Source organism: Strigops habroptila, chromosome 1 (genome assembly GCF_004027225.2).
Source record: "Strigops habroptila isolate Jane chromosome 1, bStrHab1.2.pri, whole genome shotgun sequence".
Taxonomy (NCBI): domain Eukaryota; kingdom Metazoa; phylum Chordata; class Aves; order Psittaciformes; family Psittacidae; genus Strigops; species Strigops habroptila.
In genome coordinates this window covers 107,418,842-107,446,009 of record NC_044277.2, presented here as the reverse complement: position 1 = coordinate 107,446,009, position 27,168 = coordinate 107,418,842, and the positions used below count along the sequence as shown (strand labels likewise).

General features: G+C 36.5%; 1 protein-coding gene across 3 annotated transcripts in view; it reads left to right on the top strand.

Annotated features, from left to right (window-relative positions):
* ESYT2 (extended synaptotagmin 2) overlaps positions 1 to 27,168 on the top strand; it is a 77,348-nt gene that overhangs the window by 25,732 nt on the left and 24,448 nt on the right. For all 3 annotated transcript variants that reach the window (XM_030486591.1, XM_030486601.1, XM_030486610.1), the window contains exons 2-10: positions 4,164 to 4,205; positions 4,885 to 5,019; positions 6,238 to 6,314; positions 9,569 to 9,641; positions 10,475 to 10,564; positions 20,520 to 20,575; positions 25,313 to 25,433; positions 26,029 to 26,205; positions 26,633 to 26,715. In XM_030486591.1, coding sequence (XP_030342451.1) covers positions 4,164 to 4,205; positions 4,885 to 5,019; positions 6,238 to 6,314; positions 9,569 to 9,641; positions 10,475 to 10,564; positions 20,520 to 20,575; positions 25,313 to 25,433; positions 26,029 to 26,205; positions 26,633 to 26,715 — 854 coding nt within the window. The remainder of the gene's footprint in view (positions 1 to 4,163; positions 4,206 to 4,884; positions 5,020 to 6,237; positions 6,315 to 9,568; positions 9,642 to 10,474; positions 10,565 to 20,519; positions 20,576 to 25,312; positions 25,434 to 26,028; positions 26,206 to 26,632; positions 26,716 to 27,168) is intronic.

Genomic DNA, 27,168 nt, shown 5'->3' with positions numbered 1-27,168 from the left:
GTGAGTTTAGAGAAATTAATCTGGCAGTTGTAATTCAAAGGATAATTTAATTTTAGTGTGTTTCTTTTTTGCCACACCACTTAGCCTTAGGCTTAGTAGATAAATAACTGTTTATGCTGTCTAATCAGAAGATGATTTAGAGCACCTAAATTGGGTTTCTGTCCTGACTTTCCTGCTGTGGTGTGCTCTCCCTCTCCACTGATGATGCATGAAAAGACTATGAAGACAAATTGTGATACCCTTTTATATTTCTATATTTAAGCTGGGCTTTTGATAGCGGGGAGGATTTTAACTTTCCAAAGTAAGCAGAAGGGGTATTTGTGAAATAACTGGAAAACTGCTCAGGAATACTTAGCTACGCTGTGACTATGCCAAGAAACTTTGTTATATTGTGTGACCTTATGTAAGATTTTCATCTGGAGCAACAAATAATGAAACAGTGCAAATGGAAAGAACTAGATATAAGCTACCTAATGTTGACTCAGATAAGTATCTGTTAAACATACCTATTATAGTACATTCTTTTTAATGTAATCTAAAATTTAATCCTTACCTTTAATTCTTGGGTTTGGGGAAGGGGGAAAATAAAGGGGGAAAAAAGCCAATATACAGTAGTATAGGGGGGTTGTTTTGTTTGGGTTATTTGGTTTTTTGTTTGTTTTTTTGTTTTATTTAAACTGCTTTTATTGCTTCCTCTTCTCTGCTGTAATATACAATTCCTGATAAAGTGATTGGTTTATAGCAAAAAACTTGTCACTTTATGGAATACTCTGGTCAATAGCAGTAGTTTTGTATTTTGAATGTTGGTGCCATTTTTGTTTCAGTTCATGTAAATAGTACTTGGGACTATGTATTAATCATTAAATGGAATGTAAATATAATAAGGGTTGGCTGGTAAGTAGCTTTAAGGATGGAGAAAGGCTGCAAAGATAATTTTAGAAAGAAAAGCGTTTTACAGTGAGGGGATCAGTGAATAATAACAACTACTGTGCAATTTATATTTTAAAGTAGGTTATTAATACCTGTAACTTGTGGTGAGAGCAATTAGCATTACTTCCAGAAGAGTGTTGTGACTTATGTTCTTTCCGATTTTCTTGTCAATGCTTACTTTTAGTGTCATTTATGTAGATAGGTGAAACCACCCTTATGTGAGCCAAGAATTACACTTAAGGCAGAAATCTTATTATTATTCTTACTTCAAAACTCATTTGATACCGTTTGTTGATTACTGTTTGACTTTTCAAAATTTCCTACCAATATTTAGTCCATAGTGTTTGAGTTTAATGGTTATTATTCTTGGTCTAGCCTTCTTTCCTTAGAAAGATATGGATGATCATCTGGGCAGAAAACAGAGTTAATTTACCCAATATGAAAAGCGTATATAGAGAATTTGAATAATAAAATATTTGTGGGTAAGAAACGTTTGTGCTGTTATGGAAATAGGAGCTTGTTAGTGGTTTTCTTTTGTCCCTATTTTGTTTTATTATCTTCCAGGACAGAACAAGGAAGTGTATTCCTGGGGCTCTTTCTGGTATTTTATTGATCATAAGAAAAATAATGTGTTCTGAATTGAGGTTTTCAGAGTGCAGGATACGAGCACATCAGAAATAGGAAGTAAACATGAGAGTTGTTTAGAGCTGAGCACAAGCAGTTGTGTGAGAAAGCTAAATTATATATTTTTAATGTGCAGAATCTTATCTTTTGAGCACTTCCAAGTATTTTGCAATATAACATTTAATATTAAATTAAATTCCTGGAACATGTGGTATTATAATGTTTTTGGTGTTGAACATGGTTGTTAGGGTATTTCTTACACAGTTCTCTAGTTATACTTTCCTTTGAATGCTACCTAACTAATCCGGGTGGTTGAAATGAGACAGTATTTGCCAAACCTATATGAGCATTTAAATAACAGAAACCAAGTGGAAAATGTTTTCAGTCTTTGTCTTTGCTGAAAACTCGACTTGTGTCTCTTTGCGTCATGCTTGTCGAATAGATTTTATACATGAGTTAACAGATTTTGCACGTAAGCTAGTTTGATTCTTGTTTCTGTTTCTGGCCATAAAATGTTTGTGCAGTTGCCTTGATGCTTTTGTGTCAGTCCTGACTGATCCAGGGTGCCAACTTCCACCCCTCAGGCTTTCCCCAGTTGTCTTTGCATAATATTGTGTTTGATATCAAAAACTCTTGAAGTGAATTACAACATTGCCGTTAATACTGTAGTCTCATACAGCAGACTAAAAATGGTTGGAATTAGTAGACTGATAAATGTTTATGACTTGTTTTCAGTCTATCTTGTGGAGCATCTAAAGATTAAATAAAGCTCAACTTTTGATTCAAGATTGTCTAGATTAAAAACTTTGGTCTTGAAGGTGGAAGACTGTATTCTCTGCTCTCTGTTTTGGGTATCGGAATAGGCACTGAATACAACTGAATTAGGTAAAAACCGGAGCAAGTAGAAAAGCTAGGATGGAGAAAGGATGAGAAACAAGAATGAAAGATGTAATTAATTGTATTATTTGTTGCCTATTAATGTGCGCAACTGTAGAAGTAAACTAGGCTTATGTAATTAAGGAGTTAGCTTAGTACTAACTCAAATAACGGTAGGAGCATGATCGGTGTGTCACACCAAAGGAAAAGAAATTATTAAATCTGCAGAAAAATTATGAACTGTGTCCTGATAAGCAAGGTCTTACGAAAGACTGTGTACAGTAGATAAGATTAAAAATTAATGAATCAGCATATATGGCTAGATATTAGCACGGCCTCTTGCTTGTTTCCCAGCCTATCTATCTCAAGGGATTCTGAATAATTCAGGACTGAATGTGAAGGGTGCTTGGTGGGTGCAAGAGAGAGTGCTATTTATTCTATTTATTTCCTGTTTTATTCCAGTCTGATGCATTGAATATCGGTTGTGGTTTGGGTTAGAAGGGACTTTAAAGCTCATCTAGTTCCAACCCCCCTGCCATGGACAGGGACACCTTCCACTAGGCCAGGTTGCTCAAAGCGCTGTCCAACCTGGCCTTGAACACTGCCAGGGATGGGGCAGCCACAGCTTCTCTGGGCAACCTGTGCCAGTATCTCACCATCTTCACAATGAAGAATTTCTAATTTAGATCTAATCTAAATCTGCCCTCTTTTCAGTAATGTGACTTGCTTTCAAATCCGACTTGCTGAAAATACAGTTAAAAAAGGATGTATTTCACTGGCTGTTCACATTTGGGATATATGTATAATAAAAATAACCAGTAGGCACTGCTGCTAAAACCAGTGGTACAATCTGTTATGCTATGAAGAGATTAAGACTTTACAGTTCAGTTGAGACATTGCTTCATGAAAGTCAGTGTATGTAGGTCACAGTTTTTTAGTGTGTTCAAAGGCTCTTTGTGTTTTAGAAGTGTGATCTGCATCTCATTGTAGAAGCTGTTTGTTTCTAAAGAAATGCTTGTTAATTCTGCTTCTACTGAACTGCTTCAGGTTTTTATCTTGTGTGTGTATGTGTATAGGATGTAAAGCTACTAACTATGCTCTCCTTCCGTGTTTGGAAAATTGCATCTGTTCTTCCAGTATTTAACTGGTGTTTTCCTGTTGTGATAGGTACTTTCCATCCCATGTATATACCATCCTAATGCTGCCTCTTAGTAATTTCTGCAGTTGTTTAAGAAATCAATAAAAGCTCTTATTCCTGAGCTTTAGCTTCACTGATTAAATATTTCTAGCAATGATTCACTGATATTGCAGAAGATCAGGCATGAATGAAAGGAAGTAGAACTGCAGTCAGGACTCTGACAGTCGCGTGTATCGTGTTAAAAACCCCTGAAACATAAAGGTAAATTTGGTTGGCACTGGCTGTGTCAGCTATGCTTATTATTATTTATATTTTTTTTGGTTCATTTATGGCTTAAAGCAATAATTTAATCCAGATACCACTATTAAATATATGCTTGGATCTGTATCTATGTAGTTCAGAAATTAGATCATATTTTTATCTGCTTGAATTCTAACTCTTGTCAGGAATGTTAACTGCTTAACATATTGATCACTGTGTACATTGCTCATAGGGAGTTCCCTAAGCTTCCCTGTATTATAAGTTACTGGATGTGATTAACTAAAAAGTGGGTTTTTTGTGTTTGTATTAATTTTTGTTTGGTTTTGGTTTTCAGGTCCATTTTCCAGACACAGAAAGGGCAGAATGGCTCAACAAGGTAAGAGTAGTCATTAGCATCACTTCCAGATGGGAAGGGGGAGGAGGGGTGAGGCAAGAATCAGAGAACAGGATAGTTTTAACTTTATACACTTGAAGCTTCTGGTCGTTGATCCAGTTAGTCACGAGAAAGGTTAAATCTATTTTCATAGTCTTGAAATACTGAGTTTTGGAGAATTACTTAAAGTGGCATTAGAATAATGACAGCTAGAATTGTGTGGAAGTCATAGCAGCTGCAAATACAGTCATTTATGTTTTACTTGTCTGGGATACTTTCCAGTTACTGTGGATTCCTGACCTACAATCTAAAAACGAATCAGTTTTGCAGTTTTGATTTGTACGTGTGATAACCTAAGATATAGCTCTATGTAGCAAATAAATTTCTCTTCACCCTTCTCCCCAACATTCGGCATTAGTGCTGAATGCATATACATTCAGGGGGTAAGAGAAGAAAATTCTTTATATTGTTTTTCTCCTCCTCTAGTGCTTCAGACTTGTGCAAATTCCAGAAAGCTTTCCTGTATGTAAAAAGGAACCAGTTCTTATGTCTGTGATGAGCTGTATAGAAAACTTCTGTGTTTCAAACTTTGTACAGAATTTCTTATTTATGCCTTAAAGAATATATTTGTAGTTATGTGTGAAATTGTGTTCCATGTAGATTTTTATTGGTTTTCCCTCAGACTGTAAAACAGATGTGGCCTTTTATTTGCCAATTTATTGAGAAACTCTTCCGGGAAACCATAGAACCAGCAGTAAGAGGAGCAAACAACCACCTCAGTACCTTCAGTTTTACAAAGATTGACATTGGTCATCAGGTGAGTTGCTGATGAAGTTTTTCTAAGAGGCTGTCTTACATACTGCTATAATGTAGCCTGTTTAAATCCACACAAAAGTATTTCTTGGTAACACTGATTCTGGTTTCTGCTGTAACATTAAAATAAAAACGTGTGGCTTTTTTAGCAGAAGCTTTTTTTATTTGTATTGTTTATCTTGGGGTCTCTGCTTCAGAAATTTGCCTGAGAACTGGGAGAAGACTCAAAGTATAGTAACTACTAGTCAATTGAAAAGCTCATAGCCACATGACTTTAATACCGTTCATGTAATGCGCTAACGTTCAGTGAGCAGGCACCATTATCCTTTTCTTGCCAGATGACTCAAGTGCAATTACAGATGAACATGTTAATTGTGTTATGTATGGAGTCTAACGTCAGGGCTACTGGCTCAGCTTCCCAAAGGACTGAACATATAGTATCAAGGAGCAGAGAGGTGTTTACCTTCTGTTCAGTCCCATGGAAGAAGGAGTCATAACATATAGCTCTTACATGCCTGTGAGATTTCTGTTTTACACAAATTACTAAAAATATGTAAATAGATTTATGTCAATTTTTCAAAAAAAAAAAATACCAGAGATGATGCTAAGTAAGGTCATTGCTCATCCTCTCTCACCTAGTATTTGATGAAGCTTTGAGTCTTGGGAATGTTTGATTGGTTTCTATGTGGGAGTGGAAGGGATAGGAGAGAGCATGAGCACAGTGGTTTAAAGAGAGGGCACAGAGTGGTCGATACAACTTTTGTTGGGGACTATGGATTCTTTTCCATCCAATCTGACTAAATTCCACTTAAAGCAATACACTTCTTTGTGAATTAAATTTAGCTTGTTTTAGTTGCACAGAAAAGAATGCTTTGTCTGGGAGTGTTAGACATATACTAGTACAGAGAAATTACATGTTTATTGGGGGGGAGAGAGAAAGCTCGATATTAAATTTTCATAAATCTTTAAATGTAGTGGTCTAAACCCAGGGTAATTGCCAGAAGGGTTGTGATTGAGTGGATCCTAGCAAGGTAATTTTTACCCTTAAAATAATATTTTGAGTGAAATTGGTAGCTTTACTTCACACCTTTTAATAATGCTTATAGTAAATTCTTAACTTCAAGCATGAATGTGCATATATTCACCTTTATTTTGAAGTTAAGAGATTAATATGGTACAGTTCAGTAGAAGGATCCAACTTTTACTTGCTTCATTATTTCAGCCTCTGCGAATAAATGGTGTAAAAGTGTACACTGAAAATGTGGACAAAAGGCAGATAATTTTGGATCTTCAAATCAGGTAAACTTTATTATCATGTCATGATGGTGCCCATGCATTATAATATGTGCTTTGTTTGATTCAGCAGTTATATTGGCCTGAGAGGAGAACTGCTTCATTACGCAAATTTAGTTAGTTCTAATTGTGTATGAATGGAGGAAGGAACTACATGCTGTAAATAGCATTTATCTGAGGGAAATAGTACATCAACTCGGTGTGACTGCATCATTAACGTAATTTTGGTTAATAAAAAACAACCAAAGCTAAAGCACTATCTTTGATTTTTTTTTTTTTTTTAATTAGTGAATTAAAACTTTGCCATGAAGTTTAGTCTAAAATTTAGTATATAACATGTTTGAGGCTTTTTACTGTTTGCAGTTACTTGTATTTTTTTATAAACACTATATCAATGTGTCTCCAGAACACTTCTTTAATACTTTTTGCTTCTTCCTTGATTTTTTTGTTTGTTTTTGCTTTTAAATTTAATTGCAAAAGGAGTGTGGGTTTGGTTTAGTTTTTATTGTTTTGCAAGGATATTGAGTGCATTATGATCATTGTTTCAGAGTGTTTTTCAGAACCTTTTGAAACAGGTACTGTGCTTTTAAGAACTTTACTCTTGTAAGGAGCTTGACTAGCTAATTCACGAAGCAGTCCATGGAAAATGTATCTAAAGATTCAATTTCAGGACCGTGTTTGCAAAGGGGACACTTTATCTTTCTCTTAATTACTCTGAGCTCTATGGCAAAGAATTATCAAAACTCATGTTACAATTGAACAGTCTAGTTTCTGGTGACAAAGATGTGTGAGGGAAAAATTTAACAACTTGAGCAAATGAAGATAAAGTTAAATTGTTAATAAATAGAAATCTTAGTTTGGTGATGCTCATGAAGGTAGTAAATCCTTGGGGAAAATGAAAGGTTAGGGATCAACAGAAAACAAGATAAACTCTGTCAAATTAAATGTGAACTGTAGTAAAGAAAGCTAAAAAACATTGAGAGATTGAGGACATGCTTGTTAATAGTCTACAACTGAGTGTTTTCATCTTCTCATGACACAAACATATTGGCACTAAAAGAAAGTTTTAGGCTGAAGATCTAAACGTATGGAAATATTTTTTGTTCATGTGGTATATTTCAATGGAGAAACTCGCTACCATTATACTGGCAGAAGACACATGTAAAAATGGAGTCAAAAGACCTTCCAAAGACCACCTAAAAAATCATTAAGATAGTCCAAAGTACAGAATTACAGATCATTGTAACCTGGGAAATATGTTTGTCTTATTCTTTGTTCATTTTTCTTCTGGGTATTTTCTGTGGCCTACAATGACCACATACAGTAGTATACTGTGTTTCTCATCTGATTCAGTACAGCTGCTGTTATAGTCTTTCAAGACTGTCCTCATTAAACTGTAATCTATCTCAGTGATCTGTACATTACAGGGGTCATATGTATTTCTGGGATATTATGCTCTGAATGTATAGAATTTGCTTGCTAAATGTGACTTGAAGTTGCATGTTATGTTAGAGTGGAATTCCGTATGGCATCGCCTGTTAATGGACCCAGCCAAGTATCTTGAGGGATAAAACCATAGTTAACTTGATTATAAGGTCAAAAGTTGCTGACTTATGACTCTCAAATGCAGCTTGTTACTATTTTTATATCAATTTGTCATCATGTTGTTACGGATTTTCAAACTAGCATATTGCTGCTTTCCAGTCTTCATAACACAAATAGTCCTGATGGTACAAAGTGCCAAGATTGAGGTTTCAGTTGCAGGTTTTGATTGACCTTGGTTCTCTGTGTCATGTTGTTATGCAATTCTATATGTGTGTGTGTCTGTGTGTGTATATATATCTACTATCTCTATTTATAGTTATATAGGTAAAAATAGAAATTACATCCTTTTAAATTGTGTATTAAAAATTATATACCTATTTTTAAACTCTATAGTCACACTACATTCTTTCCAGGGAAAGCAATAGTGACCTTCCTTTCACATAGAACCCTATCATGTTGTTGTGTTCCATTTCCCCAAACTCGTCATTGTATGAAACTGATTCTGCATAGTCTTATCTTTTGAATAGTCCAAAATAAATTCCAGTGTTGGATGTTTACAAGGATGTCTTGATAATATTGTTTATTTCTTTATTGTTTAAGGGATTGGTAAGATTTGCATTTACTTGAAATCCCGTAGACAGCACTATTACACACAGAGCACAGGAGGCTACAGATGGTTTGAATAATGGATATCTTGGATGCAGCAACTCTCACCTTTGTTTTCTTTTGATAGTACCTTGTGGCCATCAGCTGCCAGGGGAGGGGGCAGGGGTACTGCAAGGGGACCTCAAGCTTTCGTCCTAGATTTCTTTTTGAGTCTCAGGATTAGTTTGTTTTCAGACCCAACATGGCTCACAGCAGCAGCAGTTCTTGGAGAAGATCTGCTCAACTCTGCTGGCACATGCTTGACCTCCATGGAGCTTCAGAAGAAATAGCTGCTAATATCCGAGTCTGAGTTGTGTGCACATAATCTTTTAGCCTTGTAGCATGGGCAAAATAGATGGGGCTTTTTTCTTCTACAAATCTATCTCAGAGGTACAGGACAGTATCTGCAAAATTTCAAGCCCTTGACCTTGCATTCCCAAAAATGGGATGCAAAAACTGTTCAGGGAAAAACTTGCCTTGTTTTTAATGTATTATTTTCTAATTTACTTCCTGCCTCCTCTCTCCCTTCAGAAAGGGCTCAACTGGTTTTGGCTTAAACCTTGCTTAGTGGATCATCCAGCTCAGCATGCCCAGCTTATTGAATTTCTAAATATGACTGGTTTTGCAAGTCTCTGTATATTTCAGACAACTTTGATTTTTAGCAAAATAACCATCTCTTGTCTAGTGCTTCTCGTGAGTATATTGGATGAGAGTGGATTTGGGTAAATGTACTGTCAATGAGACCTATGTAGAGCTTTCCTGAAGTGGAGTATGAATCCTGTGTCTGTTATTTCCCAAAAGTAAGGCTACTTGTGTGTTTTCTCTTATGCATGCTTCTGGAGATGATAACATACCTATGTATTAATTTTAGTGATTTTGATGACAGTGGTGATATTTTGAAGGGAATATAGTTTTTTTAACAATCTTGACTGTTATATGTTGTAATGTTTTAACATGCATTTCTTATGTATGGATTGAGATAGAAAATATATAGTCATGACAGTGCAAAACAACTGTGTATTGCATTTTAGTTAATCAAAATGAAATGTATACTTTCTTTTTGGTTTTAGTTTTGTTGGAAACTGTGAAATTGATTTGGAGATCAAGAGATACTTCTGCAGAGCTGGTGTGAAAAGTATACAGGTAGGATAAATATTTTTTGTTTTGATTTTGATACAGAGTCATCACTGCATTGTTATTTTCTGATTTAATTAGTTTATAAGAAAGAACCAGTAACTGTGTAGTTTTGTTACTTACTATTGTTTCACAGTTGCATAATATTGATATTGTGTAATAATTTCAGTAGCATGACTTAGCTGAAAGGGTAAATTAGTTTCAGATATAGAACCCTTTTAAATATGTAACATTTTCTACTAGAAAAGGTGGAGATAATTTCACATCAAGCCAATGTTCATGTGATGCGTAGGTTTGTGAAGGGACTGTGGAGCTTAAAGTTTTGTTTTACTGAATGTTTCAGTGTTAGATGAAATCATTAGTTTACATGCAATTACTACAATTAGCCTTGCCTTCTGATATTGTTTCTCAAATTTCCTTAACTTTTTGATATCAGATCTCTCTCTCTAACAAGGAAAAATAGTATGCTTTTTTTGTCTGTGTCTTAATGTACCTATAAGCATTTACTAACGTTTGTTCTAGTATTTGTGGATGCTGCTGTATTGGTTTCTGCCACAATTGTTTATATTGAGCTGTATAAATAATCTACTTCATATTTTTAGCAAAATTATCACTAACATGACACACCCTCATGTAGATTAATGCAAAGAATTTGTCAGCCCAACTATTTAATGCCTATGTAAATAGGCATTGGGTTTGGATGACATGTAAGCTATATACATAAAATTTTTCTATAATGAAGAATTTCATGAATCAGAAGTGTGAGCATTGCCAGGGAATAAGTTTTATTTAAAACTTGAACTAAAGTCAATCCCATTGCCTTTTTTCCTCCTCTTTCACAGATTCATGGGACTATGAGGGTTATCCTGGAACCACTAATTGGAGACATGCCCCTAATTGGAGCACTATCCCTTTTTTTCCTTAGGAAACCTGTAAGTGCTTTTAGCTCTGTTGCTACTCTTTTTAGAGTGCTGATGATGATAGTAGTCAGAAAACGATGGAGCAAGAATTAAACAGCAAAAGGAAAGAATTTGGGAAATTGCTACCATTTGGTTGAACTTCTCCCAGAAATGAATGCTGGAAGAAACCAAGATCAATAATAATTACCTTGGAATTACAAAGTCTGTTCTGTCAAAGCTGTCAATTTTTTCTCACATGTCTTCTGGACAAGTAAAGATCAATAGACACCATCTAGGTTGTTTTAAAAAAGAAAACAAACAAACAAAAAAAAGACACAAAAAAGCCCCACCAAAAAAAACCCACCAACAAAACTTTTGTTGCTGTTTCTCATGACAGTCTGCAGGTGAGTGTGGCCTAAGTTAAAATTCCCCAACATCTGTGCAAGGTTGTTTTGAAAACCATGCTGGTGTTACCACAAATTAAAATCAGAATAGGTGTTTTGAGGTTACCCTCTATGATGATTGAAGATTTTAACCTGGGTAGCAGGTGGGCAATTTCCACTACATTTACCAATGACCCAAGTATGAGAACAGATGAAGTACAGCATGAGATGGAATTGGATTTCAAAACATTCGTGGTATTAGCAGAAGTCAGAGAAAGAGAGGGTGTCATGTAATTCAATTGGAATATGTGGTAGGCCAAAGTGCACATTTGGGCATGAATAATAGTGAATCAAAGGTAAGCCAACAAGGTCTGGCTGGTATGACAACAGTATAGCTAGACTGGCATGTGTAAACAAGAGGATAACCCAGAAATGCTTTCATGAAGTTTTAGACACAGCACTTCAACAAAAGTACTGCCAAGCTGGAGAGTATCCAAAGTAGGGAGATGAGAATAAACTTGACCCTCAAGGACAGACCGAAAGAATGGAAATTGTTTAGTTTAGAGAAGACAAAGAAGAACATGTTCTTCAAAATGTGAAAAGCTTACAGAAAAGAAACACACAATCAATTCTGCATTTCAGTGGCAGATAGGATAACCAATAATCACAGCAAGGAAGATTCAGGCTGGACAAGGGGGATGAGGGAAGGCCTGAATGGTAGTGAAGCTCTGCAATAGGCTGTCTGGAAACACTGTGAATCTCTGTCATCTATCCTATGATAGATTTTCACTAGTTCGTTCAAAAGATAGGTTTGTATAGGTGTTTACGTGCAGCCTAGGAAAAACTTATGGTGTCACTTGTGTCATTTATGTGGCTTGATTCATCTGTTTGGAGAAACCACATGTGCTTGAGTAGAGGGAATGTAGACTTAAAACATGCAAGCATTTGGAAAAGTTTTGTAGATAATTTAGTGAGATTTTTGGTAAAAGTGAAATAATTCATGGAAAACTGATGAAACATCATTGCTCATATTTTGAAAAGGTTTTGGAACCAAAATATTTGGTTCAGTGGGATGAACCAAATTTGGATTTCTACACATTTCTTTGAGGCAAGTCTAAACATTAGGAGATGTCTGCCTAAGTTTTGTCTCTTTTTACCCTTTGGCTGAGCAGTATGAGTGTAGGACATCTGTTAACGTTCATGTTTATACTAACAGTCTAAGCGGGCCCACGACAAGGATTGAACTCTACTTTATGGTAGTCTGTGCTCTGTAATTGTTAGCGTACTCTCTGATGTTATTTTGTTATTTAGTGCTCTCCCAAACAATTTCCAGATTCCGTACAGTGCCCAGCTCATTACAGGGACCATCCAGTAAACAAGTTAAATGCAAACACTCTATTTTTGAGGAACAGGGAGAAGAGTTTATCTGTGTGGACACAGGCTTTACATTTTTTTTCCTACAGGAATGACCTTTCTTCATGTTGATGAGATTTGTGTTGTCTCTATCAGTTCTGTTTTGTATTCACTGAGAAAGAAACCAGTGTACAATCCTTCTGCAGAAGCCATTCTGACACACTAAGTGGCAAGAGTCATGACCCAATGCAGTGTGTCTGCAATCCTTTCCTGGGGTGCCTCGGGCTGCTACTGCTTTGTTGCTTTCTAGAGGAGAGGCAAGAAAGCTGGCAGGGGATAGGGAGGTAAAGATCAGCAGCAGGTGGGTTGGTTCGTGAGCACTTTCTGACACTTCCTCTGTTTCCCAGCATCATGCTTTGGTAGCATTTTTCTGAACCTTTCATTTCTGGTATTCTCAGATACCTTCAGTCAGCTTTTTGCTCTGATACCTGTGCCCAGTCCTTTCTGTCCCTGATCCACTCTAAGTGCCATGTATTGGCTAAGTGCTTAACTTGGACAACTTGTAACTGAGATAGTAAACTGAAAATATATCAAATGATACACCTCTCATTTGTGGTCGTCAGCTTTCTGAACTTTAGGAAATACTTTGTTCAGGGTAATTTTGTCTTTACTCCTACCACCATGATGCTTTATTAGGAGTCTGGTGACTTAGTGGGACAAAAAGCGATGGGAAGTAGACTGGACTGGAGTATCAAAATTAAAAAGCCAACCCCTCCCCAAAAATATTCAGTTACGAAAACATTAAAAGTGGTTTTCATTCCTCTTTCACTTGAAAACTAAGCTAGTGGCCAAGGTCTGAGAAAACTTAAGGGTGGATTGTTCAAAAAATGTATCTCTGAATTACATTATTTCGTAATTTTGACAGTTATACATGGATGTTTAGGGTTTTTTATACAAGCAGACTTCTCTCCCCACTGCAATGTGTTGTCTTGGTGTTTGTTTTTCTGACTTCTGTAGAAAAATGTAAAATAAGGCTTGTTTATAACAATAACCAAATTCTGTCCTCTTACTAGAGAGCAAGTGGCTGCAGCCAAGGAAAGCTTTTCTCCAATATTTTTGTTAGAAGAGAAGAGGAATTAGTTGGCAGCTAGCATTAGATTTTGTTCTCATATTTTCCAGTCGAAAGTAACTGGCAACAATTCCTCTTGCTCTCTATCATCTGTTTGCTGGCCTTAATGACTATATAAGGCAACACAGCCTAAATTAATAGTTCCGAACATACTTGGTTAATGAGTTTACCAGCCTCATATTTCTGAGTAATGCATGAAATTTTTGATGCTGGAAGAGTTCTTACATTATATGGAACTTTTAAAATACTGTATGTTTTTGTTGTTGTTATTGTCAAGAAGATACTAAAAGTTTTAACAGCTTATAAAATATGTCCAAATATATAAGATTTCAAGAGAGAAAAATATGTGCATTCTGATGTTTTGAAGTAGTTTTTTAAAATTCTGAGCTTCAATGCCAGAGAGAATTATGCGCTGTGTAAATAGTCAGGATTTGTATTTGTGCTTCGTATTACTTCTCATTATGTGAACATTATGTATATTTACCATATATTCTGCTTCTTTAAGCTTGGTTATCTTTAACTTTGAGAACAGAATATCATAAAGTTAATTATTTAGATTTTTGGTTCAATTCTAGAAGAATTGTGGCTTATAGCTGGACTGCAAGTCTGTAGTTTTCAAAAGCTTGTTTAGTGGCACACCTAATATTGAAGGTGTCCCCTAACCCAACCCTTTTGTCAAAAAACAAAGACACGAAAATACCAATACTTTTGTTCTAAAAATAAAGCAACAAGGGCTGGAAAACAGGATGTCTTCCAGGAAAAACGGTCAACTCTTCCAAAGCTCTCATTTTTACATTTACAGTTTTGCCCTCCACTTGCTGACCTGAGCATTGCTTTCCCTCCAGTCACTTTACAGATTGGTTCTGTCCTGCAGTTTTGATTTATTTAATGCTGGTTTAGTTTCATTTAATATTGGCTGCCTTTGGAAAACTCAGTGCTGGATGTGACTTTAAAAATTATCATTACTTATGAAAATTAGACTCAAAAAGAATGCTTCACCAAGAATGAGTCCTAGTGAAATGGCTGGAAAGAAATGTAAGGTGGTTATGTAGAATGCAGGAGAATGTTATTTTGGTTTGCTTTTAGTTGATTGAAAATGCCTTCAGAGCTTATGAGACTGTCAGTATCTTTGCTTCAAAATGTTTTAACCTCTTTTAAAGGGGTTTGTGGAACACCTGTATAAATTCTGAAGCATAGGTACTGTTACAGTACTTGTTAACATTTAGTCTTGTTGCTTATAAAGTGAGTGATTTGCATGTTTACTTTGTATACTTAGGAATTGCTATAACTTACACTATTTTAATTTTTAATTGTGATAGCTTTTACAGGATTTTTTAAGGGCCATCAAAGTTGGTGCTTCCACCGTACCATATTCAAAGGGAGACCTTTGCCCTCCCATTCATCGTTATTGTCTTTCTTATATCAGCCTTGAAACTTCTGCTCCTGAAGGAAGCTGAAGTGGCATAAGCTGGCAGGAGTATTAAACACAGCAAGAAGTGACTGGTTTTCTGCCCTTCAGATGTATTTTAGCATCTTGAGCCAGCTTGCTAAGGAGTCAGGAGAGTGTCAGTATTACTGTAAGAGTGTGAACCAAAGTACAGGACTAGTAGAAAGTAGAGAGAATTGGCTTGAACTGAAGCTTTGAGTAGTTGATACTATGGAGAATAGCAAGGTGTGCTGTACTTTTGTAAGACCAATTGTGATTCTTCTTCTGGTCACCTTAACTCAAAAACTTGCCTGCTCTGATTCTTAATAACTATATATCTTATCTCCATAGGAATTGCCTCTAATCTTTAGACAGTTACAACTGAAAAACTTACTACTGTAAAACACAGTTCCTGTGCAGAGATATGTTGTGTTTCCAATAGCAATGATGAAAACCAGTGTGATTTCTACTTTCTGTGGTATTCTACTTTCTGTGATATTGTATAATCAAGCCTTGTTTGAGAGGTTGAGTTTATTATACGTTTACTGAAGAAATATATTGGATAATGTTACTTATTAAAATATTACTTCAGCATTGTAGTGGTAATAGGCTGTGTTCTACTAACAGAAAAATTGTACTGTGTTTCTGCATGACCATTCACAAGTAACAGAAGAGGGCAAGTTAGTCCGCTTCTCCTTCTAATCTAAATTTCTGAGAAGAAACACAACTTATCCTATGGAATTGGCTCATCATGCTCAGTAGCAGAGTTGAACATATGTCCTCCAGAAGTCTTATACTTCCATAACTTGATTAGCAGGAAATTGTTCATCAGCATTTTAAAATACTTGATGGTTTTTCATGTGAGAATTAGTAGTGCTTATGGCAGCCAAATCAAGCCACAAGGTTGGCAGTGTTTATAGACTGCCTTTTGTGCTGCTGTGAACTTCAGTTATAGCCCTCTATATTCTACATTCCAGTACATTCTTTTCCCTTTGTAGAGGCATCCAGGGTATTGAGAACACCAACTATGTGAAAATGCTCATCAGTTTTTAGCCTGCCTTTCCTTATAGGCTGCAGGGATATATATATATATGTACATATATATATGGTTGGGGTTTTTTTAAACTCTTTCAATGGATGTGTTGCATTAGTTCTCAGTACAGAGCCTTGATAAGACACAAATTTCTTGGGTTTCACTGCTCTGAGCAGTGAAACAATTTGTTTTCACTGTTCTGAGCAGAGGAAAAATTGAAAGAACAAAGAGCTTTGAGTAACATGACACACATACTACTTCATCGGAAAGTGTAACTGGTGTCTGAAATCCTGCTCTAGGCCAGTGAGCTGGCTGGTAAGTATCTGCAAGGCATATCACCTCTCTCAGTTGCAATGAGCTGTGGAAAGACACCACACCATTTCTGGCTCCTGGCAGAATTTCACTTGGTGACAAATCCTGAATGTAGTCTTTCCAGTGCCCTGTTAGTTCTGCTGCAGAGAACCAGCTGGCATTCTCTGAATTTAGCTAAACTAAGGGAATTATGCATTGCTCAGAGCACTGGCAGAGAAGGAAATAATATTGTTAGCCTGTTCCGAGATTTAAAGGCCAAAACCGTTTTTTAAGTATGGAACTTTTTTATATTCAGTGCTTCATAAAATGATTCATCAGCTTGCAGGGCAGTCTTCTGCTTGCTCCCTTTTTCTCCATAGGGCTCAGTTTGTTAGGGTGGTGACGTTGCTTTAGTTTAACTGTCAGAACTTCAAGTTAGAGGGTTGTTTTCTTCTCCAGCAAGTCTTGGCATGGCAATGCCCAAAACGTAGAATGCAAATCCTTGTTATGTGGCTGGACTGTGGCTGGAAGGGCTTCCTCTTGTGTATCGAGCAATACTGTGGATTTTACTTTCTTTTCTCTCTACTGCCAGTTTGTCTGCTGTCAGTGCTATTTCCATACTACTGCACGTATAAGCCTTTTTTGCCTGAATTTGTGTTGCTTGTTGGAAAGCTCCTCTTTTCTTAAGTTACCAAAGGTGTGTCTTATGCTGAAATCTGATTATGCTTGGAAGCTAAAAGTGCAGATTTGAAACAACATTATTGAGGGGAATTTGGGAGTGATGGCGGGCAGGGGAAGAACACCAAAATTGGGGTGGGAGGGGGGTGGGGGAAAGGGCATTTTTCACTAATATTTGTAGACTAAGATTAGAGTGCGCGATACCAGTGTGCTTCATTACTGCTGGGCTCTTCTGGTAGAACTGGAAAGGAAGCACTGTGGTGGTCAAATGTAGCAAATCTTGTCTACAAGGAGAACTTACTTTCAAAGCCCAAATAGGGAAAGCTTGATTTATGCCAGTGGTTTGAAGAATTGTATTCCTTCCAAAACATTTAATGGCTGAAGATCTATTTGCAAAGCTTTTCTAACAATCCTGTAAAGTGCTTAGCCTTAGTAACATGTTTAAATTCTTAGCTCCAACTTCGAAGGGAAAAGGATTTGTCTTTAGCATGTCTGAAATTGGCCTCTGTCTTTGTATTTATTCCTGTACAATAAGTGGATGAATAGAAGCTTCTGACATTCTATGTACTAATTGCATTTCTGGTCTGAATGGCCACTTTTAGTAGCACTATTTTTTATTTTTTTTTTTCAGTTTGTCTGTGTAACTATTTTTACATGCTTCATGGTCTAAGGACTGATGACCAAATGAAGCGGTAGTTTTTGAGGTGTGTAATAATCAAAGTGATAGTGAGATTGTACTATAGGCACTCTGTGTTTCATATACTGTGTTGCACCCTTTTAAAATGCTTTTTTGTCACAGAAATGGAAAATCTTTTGGTTCTCAGAGGTATCTCATAGGTCATTCTTTGTTTTGTTTTGGATTGTGGCAGTTAATACAGAAACCACCATGGTAAATGTTTCAGTCTAGTGTTGGAGATGTTTCTCAATGCTGAATTTCAACATGCATTATGTTACTCAATTCATTTAATTCGGTTAAGTCTGTTTAGGAGACAGCACAGGACTTTACTGTGTTAACTGTTGTATGCAATACGCTAAACAAAGCATGAAAAAATCAAAACGAAATGCAAATATTTTCTCGTTTTCCGTTTATTCTGAAAATATCCGTATGTAAAACTGTTAAATGGGATGCAGGTATGAACGTCTCCAGATAGGGACCACTGTTGGGGGGTATTCATGGTGTGTATTTGCCTTCCTATTTGCCTATGAATAATGAAAAAGGGAATGAATTATGTAACCAATTGGGCTCTTTGTCTTAAAACCAGTATAAAATTACTTCTTCCAGAGCCTTGGTAGCTTGCATAGATTTTTAAGGTGTCACATAACGTAATGTCAAAACTTGTGTTAAGAACACGAGAACCAGTCTGAAAACTCAAGTTGTGGTTAGTCTTACCAGCTACTACCAGTCTACTTGTATGTTATATTACTTAAACATTTGGGGGTTTGCAGGATTGAGGAAGTAGTACTAAACTGAAGTTATTTTTCTGAATGGCTATTAGCAGGGAAGGTGCTAAATTTTCAGTATTCCATGGAAGTCTGGAGGTTTGTTCACTGAATGGCATAGTTAGGAAGACACCGATCTTAATCCCTGGATGGGACCAAATTGTTTTCTGTTGTAATATGTTCACAGACTCATAGAATAGTTGAAGTTGACAGGGACCTTTAGAGGTCATCTAGTCCAACCCCCTTCCTCAAGCAGGGCTATCTAGAGCAGGTTGCCCAGGACCATGTCCAGGTGGCTTTTGAGTACCTCCGAAGGTGGAGTGTCTACAACCTCTCTGGGCAATCTGTGCCAGTGCTCAGTCACCCTCGCAGTACAAAAGTGTTTCCTGATGTTCAGAGAGACCCTCCTGCATTTCAGTTTGTGTCCATTGCCTCCAGTGCTGTTGCTGGGCACCACTGTGAAGAGCCTGGCTTCGTCTTCTTTACACCCTTTCTTAAGGTGTTTATAGACATTAATAAGATTCCACCCAAACCTTCTCTTCTCTGGACTAAATAGTCCCAGCTCTTTCAGCTTTTCCTCATAGGAGAGATGTCCCAGTCCCTTAATCATCTTCATGACCCTTTGTTGGGACTCTCTCCAATATGTCCATGTGCTGAGGAGCCCAGAACTGCACAAAGCACTCCAGGTGTGGCCTCATCAGTGCTGAGCAGAGGGGAAGGATTGCCTCCCTCATCCTGCTGGCAATGGTTTTCCTAATGCAGCCCAGGATAGCATTAGCCTTCTTTGTGGCTTGTTGCTGGCTCGTGTAGATTCTTGCACTACATCCCATGATATGTCTTACTTCTTGTTTTGGAACATTTAGTTATTAAATCTTACTACCTTTTCCACTGAAAGGATAATGACTTTTTTCTGCTTTACTGTTTGTTACAAGTAGGCTAGGTGCTTCATAATATTGTTAAAATATTTTACTATCATTCCAAAAGTATATTAAGTAACAGTGCTCCTTATGTAAGTAATTGTATTATGTGTTATCTTTAGTCAAAGTATTCACAAAGGAAATCACTAACTAAACTATTAATAGAACCTTTATAAAAGAATGGTACGTGCTGGTTTTTTATAGAAAATGAATGTAGGGTGATTATTCTTGCCTTTTTGTGGAAAGATGCAACATACGTTCTTGTAGAGATTTGTTGTTTTGTTTCAGCATTTAAGTGAACCAACACAGTTATTTTCTTAGTTGAGGAATCTCAAAATCTTTTAAACTTCTTTTGTGCAGTGATTCTTAGATTGGGTTAGTTGGATTTGGAAGCATGGTGGTCACTAGGTGGGTTTGGATTTGTTTGTTGCTTCTGCTCAATTCTATGCAGTTAATAGGAAGTTTTCAGTAAGAAGGGAGATAAGAAAACTCAATTCTGTTAGTTCTGTTATCTAGAATTAAACCATTACAGGATTGAAAACAATATTAGAAATTGGTTGTTAATGTCAGCAGCCCTGAAACAGTTAAGTACCTTTATAGCATTGGTCTAATATTCTGTAAAGACTTTCAGTGAAGGAAGTATATATGATCTAGCAATGAGTTATGCCTATTTATTTTTTCTGAAGATTTTTTTCACTTTGATACTTAATCCCGTTGATATATTTCATCTTTACTGCATCAGTGGTAGAATGAATTTGTCTCTGTCATTGAAAACAGCTGCCTCTGTGTTTGAAAGCTGTTGTCACATCCTTCTTCCACCTCCCAATCTTATGACCAATTCTTTCCATTGGTCATATCTTCTAGATCTCTTATTTTTCTGGTCCCAAATAGGATTCTTCATCAGCTTGTTACACTTTGCAAATTCATGTTGGTGACTGTTCATCTATTACACATCTATGGTGAATATGAAAATATTTCTCCAGAACATAGGACCACATTACAGTATTTGATATTGGTTATATGTAGTAGATACTATGTACACTTGTGTATTGGGGTGTGCATGTGTGTATTTATGTTTGTGTGGAAGGGTGGGTAAGAAGATGGTAAGTTGTTTTTATAACTGTTTAAAAAAATGTGGCTAAAAATTATTTAGAATGGAAAAAGTTTTGCTTAAGAAAATCCTGGAAAATGGTTATTAACCCTCTACTGGTCAGAATCTATAGTGATCAGGTTTGTTTCTTTTCTTTTTCTCCCTGCCCTCCTCTGACCTCCTCCCCCCTCCACCCCAATCCTGTCTCTCCCCCACTCCCTTCCTTCTCTTTCCTGTGTAATTCACAGCTTTTGGAAATTAACTGGACTGGATTGACCAATCTTCTGGACGTTCCAGGGCTGAAGTGAGTATATGTAAAGTAGTGTTTGATATTCCTCCATCCTAATAAAACCCAGAAAATCTGAAAACCATCAGCTAAATAATTTTATGTTAAATGACTCTGAGCAGTTATCTTTTCATTTGGAATTATATGAAATTGCTCAATATGCAGAAGGTAGTGATTTTAGTGAAAGTACATCAGAAGTATAATCTAGTAGGTCTTATTAAAAACATTTTTTAAAGATGATTTTTAAACTCCTTTTTATTTTTTTAAGGTGGGTTTTGGTTTTTTTTTTTTTTTTTAGTGTTCTAAGCCTTTCCAGATATCCAGTATATTGTGAATTTCCTATCTGCCACCTCCTACTACAGTGGAAGGACAAAGAGCTTTGTTTTTCATAGCAGTGGGTTCATATCAACTTGGCTCATGGTTTTGTATGCCAATACATCTCTAGTTGCTTGTGTAAAGGTAGTTAGAAATACCTTAAGACAGTAATCAAATTAAATAAACTTTGTGATTTTTTCAAGTACTTTTAAAGCTTTCTGTTTATTATGTAAAGATCAAAGAGAGTAACAAAAATACTTATCAAATATAGCTAGGAAAGATGCTTGGCTTATTCAGAGCTTTTCAAAATAGTGCATGATAAAACCCCAAAGAATAAAGCACAAGTAGTGGTGAAAACCAAGCTACTTTGAATCATTGCAATCCTGATAAGGTTAAATCCATAAATATATTCATAATTATCTAGTTGTAATAGTTACACAGGGGTTTTAATATTGAGACAATGGCTAAGGGGATAATGGTGGATCTGATACACGCTTGGATTTTGTGACTAGTCCTTTTATTGGATCCCCTTCTCTCAAGAGTTGGCTGACTCCAGGATTATTTTTTATTGTTTAAAAAAAAAAAAAAAAAAAGTTTGAATTTAGGCATTAAATTAATCCTCTGGTGCTCAACTGCGTGACTGAAATGGTTTTTGCTTTACTTAGACAGGTGAAGCTGGAATCCCAGTTGAGCAGTTTGAAATTAGAACTTGCATTAAGTGGGTTAATGGCTGCAAGAATTGCTTATGTTTCGAGTCTGCTTAAGACTGCCTCTAAGAAAAGAGGTTTGTTTGATGAGTGAGAAAATGGCTTCCAAAATACAGCTCCTGAGTAGTAATTTGCTCTTTTGACATAACGCTAATAAATTTATGTTTAGTACTTAAGCTTACTAGGCTCCTGAGATTAATATCATGCTGCATATTCGCCTGACTGCAAACACAAAACCTCAGATCTAAACAAACTCTTTCCAAGTATCTTAAGTTTATGGTTTCCAGAGCAACCAAGCTTGGCCACATATGCATAAAATGGTGCCATCTAGATGTGGTATGGTTTCTATAGAAACTGTAACTGTGGTGACTCATGCTCTGCCTTGCCAAGAGATATCTTCAGTGATGTATTTGTTTTTCTTATCTGCATAGATAGATGGTATGTTTTGGTACGATAGCTTGACATATTGTAGTTGTTATAAACAATGACGAACAAGAGATTGCTGCCACCACAAGTACCTTTCTCGTCCTATGGCTGTGGGCTGCACACTAAACTACTTGTTCATACTGTATTTGCAAATGTCTTCTGCTAAATGAATTTCTGCATTTGCTGCTAGCAGCTTCCCTGTCAGCAACTTCCATTGCTCTTCATATATGACTCCACAGGAGAAGGACACAAAAGCAATTAATATTCCATCATCAGTATACCTTACAGAGGAGTGGAATTAAAATCTTGATATGGGGAGGAGCCAGGCTGTGAGAATACTCAAGTACTGTTAGGAGGGGATGTGGATGATGGGAAGATGAATTATGTTATGGTTGCTTGAGATGTAGTAAAAATTCTCTATGCAGTGAGAGATGTACTGTCTCTGCAGTATGAATAAAAACAACATGGGAAAAATACATAGCTGCTTATTCTGTCATTAAAAAGTAAAGCTAGATAGAGAGCAATGCAAAAGAGTTGGTAACTGCCAATTACTTTTCTGCAACAAAATTGAGATTTTGAAGACACTTAGTATAATATATGAAGTGTTTCACACCTCATTTTTGTGAACTGAAAAAATAATTTGTACTTAGAATCAGTGACAAAGTTTTACAGTCTTAAGCTGTTTATGATGATGCATCAACACAAAAGTTTAAATTGATACATCTTTCTCTGTTGCCTGTAGGTTATTTCATAATGTATGTGATCTTAACTAAATACTAGAAAAGAGCACGACAACCTTTCTTTCAAGGCAGGTCTGGTACCATTGCCTCTCTTGCACTGCTCATTTGCTTTCTCTGACCTAGGTCAATTAGTTTTCTCCATTAATCATTTGTCCTTAAGGCATGCTCTTTATTGAGCATCATTTGTTATTACCATCACCTTAGCCTTTTGGTTTTTTTTCTTCCTTTTAATGTTAAGACTGGTTGAGTTGTTAATCTTAAATTTTGAAGTCAACTCAACAAAATAATGGGTTCTATTTTCTCAGTTCATTTTAGAGAAAATTTAGCATATATGTATTGAAAACTTGATGTTTAGCAAAAGGGAACTGAAGAAGTCTGAGAAGCAACATGCGTTACAGTGATGACTAAAGGAAGCTACTGATTTTCCGATAACATAATTATCATCTTGTAGTTGTCTCAAGAATTACTAAACTAAATTTGTTGGGTTCAGTGTTCATGTGAATGAAAATGAAAAATGAAAATGAAAATGAAAATCTTTGTAAATATGATTGGGTAAGCTCTGCAAGAAAGAAAGAGGAATGAAGACTTCTTTAGTTCAGATGTGAATTCACTCAAAGCAGAGAGGAAACTTTTCGTCTGAGCAGTATCTTAACATTGTCCACTCCCAATTGCAGATTCACTCTTAGAAAAACTTCATAAGGTGATTATACACAAGTGCTTCATCTGAAAATGTTCTAAGTAATCAAACTTTATCTGCATCTTAATTTCATAAAGACTATAAAAGGAGAATCATAAAGTGTATTTATGAGGATAAAACCTTCATCCGTGAAGCAGCTCCACCAGCTGTAGCAAGAGTGCATCTGCAGTTCGGAGTATCTCAAGTATTTTTATAATTTTATTTCTGAACCTTTGTGCATACCCCTAAAATCTTTCCGGATACTTGCCTTCCATGGCAACATACGCTGGAGGGAAGGGATGCCATCCAGAGGGACCTGGACACATGTGTGAGGTGGGCTGATGCCAACCGTATGAAGTTTAACCAAGCCAAGTGTAAGGTCCTACACCTGGGTTGGGGCAGTCCCAGGCACTGCTACAGGTTGGGCAGAGAAGAGATTCAGAGCAGCCCTGCAGAGAAGGACTTGGGGGTGTTGGTTGATGAGAAGCTTAACATGAGCCAGCAGTGTGCACTTGCAGCCCAGAAACCAACCGTATCCTGGGCTGCATCAAAAGAAGCGTGACCAGCAGGTCAAAGGAGGTGATCCTGCCCCTCTACTCTGCTCTCGTGAGACCTCACTTGGAGTACTGCGTACAGTTCTGGTGTCCTCAACGTAAAAAGGACATGGAGCTGTTGGAGCAAGTCCAGAGCAGGGCCACGAGGATGATAAGGGGGCTGGAGCACCTCTCATATGAAGGCAGGCTGAGAAAGTTCAGCCTGGAGAAGAGAAGGCTGCGTGGAGACCTCATAGCAGCCTTCCAGTATCTGAAGGGGGCCTATAAGGATGCTGAGGAAGGACTCTTCCTTAGGGACTGTAGTGGTAGGACAAAGGATAATGGTTTCAGACTTAGATTGGGGAAGTTCAGGTTAGATATAAGGAAGAAGTTCTTTACAGTGAGGGTGGTGAGGCACTGGAATGGGTTGCCCAAGGAAGTTATGAATGCTCCATCCCTGGCGGTGTTCAAGGCCAGGTTGGACAGAGCCTTGGGTGACATGGTTTAGGGCAAGGTGTCCCTGCCCATGGCAGGGGGGTTGGAACTAGATGATCTTAAGGTCCTTTCCAACCCTAACTATTCTATGATTCTATAAATTGTACCACTCCTGTTCTGCCTTTTTGCCAGTGTAGGCAATGTGTGTAACCAGTGGTGTTAGTCTGACAACATACTGATTTGTTGTCAGTTCAGACCCAAACCGGGTGAATTCGTAGTTAAGGAAATCTCTATTTTCTGTATTTGTGAAGTGGTGTGGGGCTGGGTTTTTTTAAATGATTCATTACCAATGTGATTGTACTGCCACTCCCTTTTTACCAGAACAAAACTCGTTTTGCTTCCCCAGGCTATATTTTACTCAGCCAGGAGCATGATTGCTTTCTGTTTCTGTTTTAAATGACAGTTGTCCCAGCTGAAGAGGACAACTTGTTTCATAACACTATAGGAATGCTTTGCCAAACTTTCAGGGACAGTTAAATCATTATTGAAATACAAAAGCAGATTAACGGTTAACATCTGCTTGGTTATATGCAATTCAGGCAAGAAAACTTATGCAATAGCCTTTTACCCTGGATGGTTTTAAAAGGCGGGAGTGAGGGGGCAACTTGTCAGTGGCAAGGAAATAAGTTTATATTAATCTCTGTGGTTTCTGCTGTTCGGTGTCAATTGCTTCCACCTGGTGGTCATTTTGGCAAGAATCCTTCATTTAAAAAAAAAAATGTTTAAAAACCAGATGTGTCTTCTGTCCCCCCCAAAGGCAAATATTTTTTCCTTTTAGGTTGTTAAGCATCAAAAGGAGTATATGAGTGTGACAAAAAGTGTTTAATTCTCATGAAGTAACTGAGGATTATTTTCTCCAACAGTGGTTTATCGGATACAATAATATTGGATATAATATCTAACTACCTGGTCCTTCCAAATAGAATTACAGTCCCCCTTGTCAGTGAAGTGCAAATTGCTCAGTTGCGGTTTCCTATGCCAAAGGTAAGCATGTTTCTGCTAATAATCTGGCTTCTACTTTTTTTTTTTCTGTAGTAGTAACTGTTAAAGATATGCACATCCATGCGAATTTCTAAATACAGTTATTGCAGTAGTACCAGATATTGTAAATCCAGTCACTTAAAATAATTGATTTAATTTATTAATAATTTCTGTGGTGTTAATGTTTCATAATAACACCAAGATTTTTTTTGTTTGTTTTAGTAGAATCTTAAACCTATTACTTCAACTATGTAGACCAAAAATTAAGCAGCATATGTTTTACATTAACACTGTAACTTATTGTTAGTGCTCTTCACTTGAAAGTTGTTACTATTTATTGCTACTCACTTCCAGTAACATGGCATTTCTTGATGTAACTGGCATGTTTCTGATTTTCAATGACAGTTTTTCTTTTCAGGAGTCTCTTGAGTGCTAGGTTTACTGTATATATGGGTCATGATTGATATCCCTCCATTTACAGTGTCTCCAAACTAAGTTTCATGTTAGGAAAATCACAATGGAAATTATAAAACACATATTGCATAAATTGTGATGACATGGAAGCTTTCAGATTACTGCATAAACTCATCTTTTTCAGGGTGTTTTAAGGATACACTTTATTGAAGCTCAGGACCTGGAGGGGAAAGATACTTACCTAAAAGGGATTGTCAAAGGGAAGTCAGATCCTTATGGAATCATCCGTGTGGGTAACCAGATTTTCCAGAGCAAGGTCATCAAAGAAAATCTCAATCCAAAATGGAATGAAGTTTATGAGGTATAACCAATAAAAATAACTTGTGCATTCAGTAAAGTTGTCTTCCAAAGTTTCTTTTGTTAAAGAAGAAGTTCTGGGGACTCTCTTGAGGAGCTTCTTGATGTCTCCCTCTAAAAGCCCAAAGTTCTGTAACAAAACAGAAATTCTCCATTGATGCTTATATATATATATATTTTTTTTTTCCCCTAGACTGAGCATCAGTAATTCTGAAAAGCAGTCTAGTTTCTTAAAGCCAACATTAGCAAATAGAATCTGAATAGCTTTTTTACTTGCTCTACTGATGAAATTGCATTTTTTTTTTAAGCATTTGCTTATTGATACATTTTAATACACAAAGGCACTGCAGTTCAATGTTTTACTGTTACTATGCCATTAAACAAAGCTAGTTAGTTTTACCATTAACAAGGCCATCTTACTGTACTTGCAGGCCTTAGTATATGAACATCCAGGACAAGAGCTGGAGATTGAGCTCTTTGATGAAGATCCAGACAAAGATGACTTCCTGGGAAGGTAAATGTTCTGGAGAATATGTTTGTAGGTATTGAAAAGAGATTAAATACTTTGATGTAGGACTTTGTTTGTTTGTTTCTTTGCTTTGTGGTTTGTTTGTTGGTTTTTTTTTTTTTTTTAATTGCAGTTCTGCTATATTACTGCATTTATAGATAAATTATCTTTTCAAAATTATGGTAGTAAGTAATTCTTTTCTTAATATATTTAAATATATGAATATAAAAATGTGCTTTTGTGTATATCTACACATCTTTATGTTTACATATTTTTTAAATAAAGAAGGTAAGTAGCATGGGTACCCAGGAATAAAAAGAGTTTGTTTTTAGGAATTGTACCCTACCTGCTTTAATAATTGTAAGCTAGCACTAAGTTTTAATTATTTTTTCAGGCAAAGTTAATACAGCTTTATAACTGTGTATCTTTTTCATCTTTGTAGTTTTTCAAATGCCTATC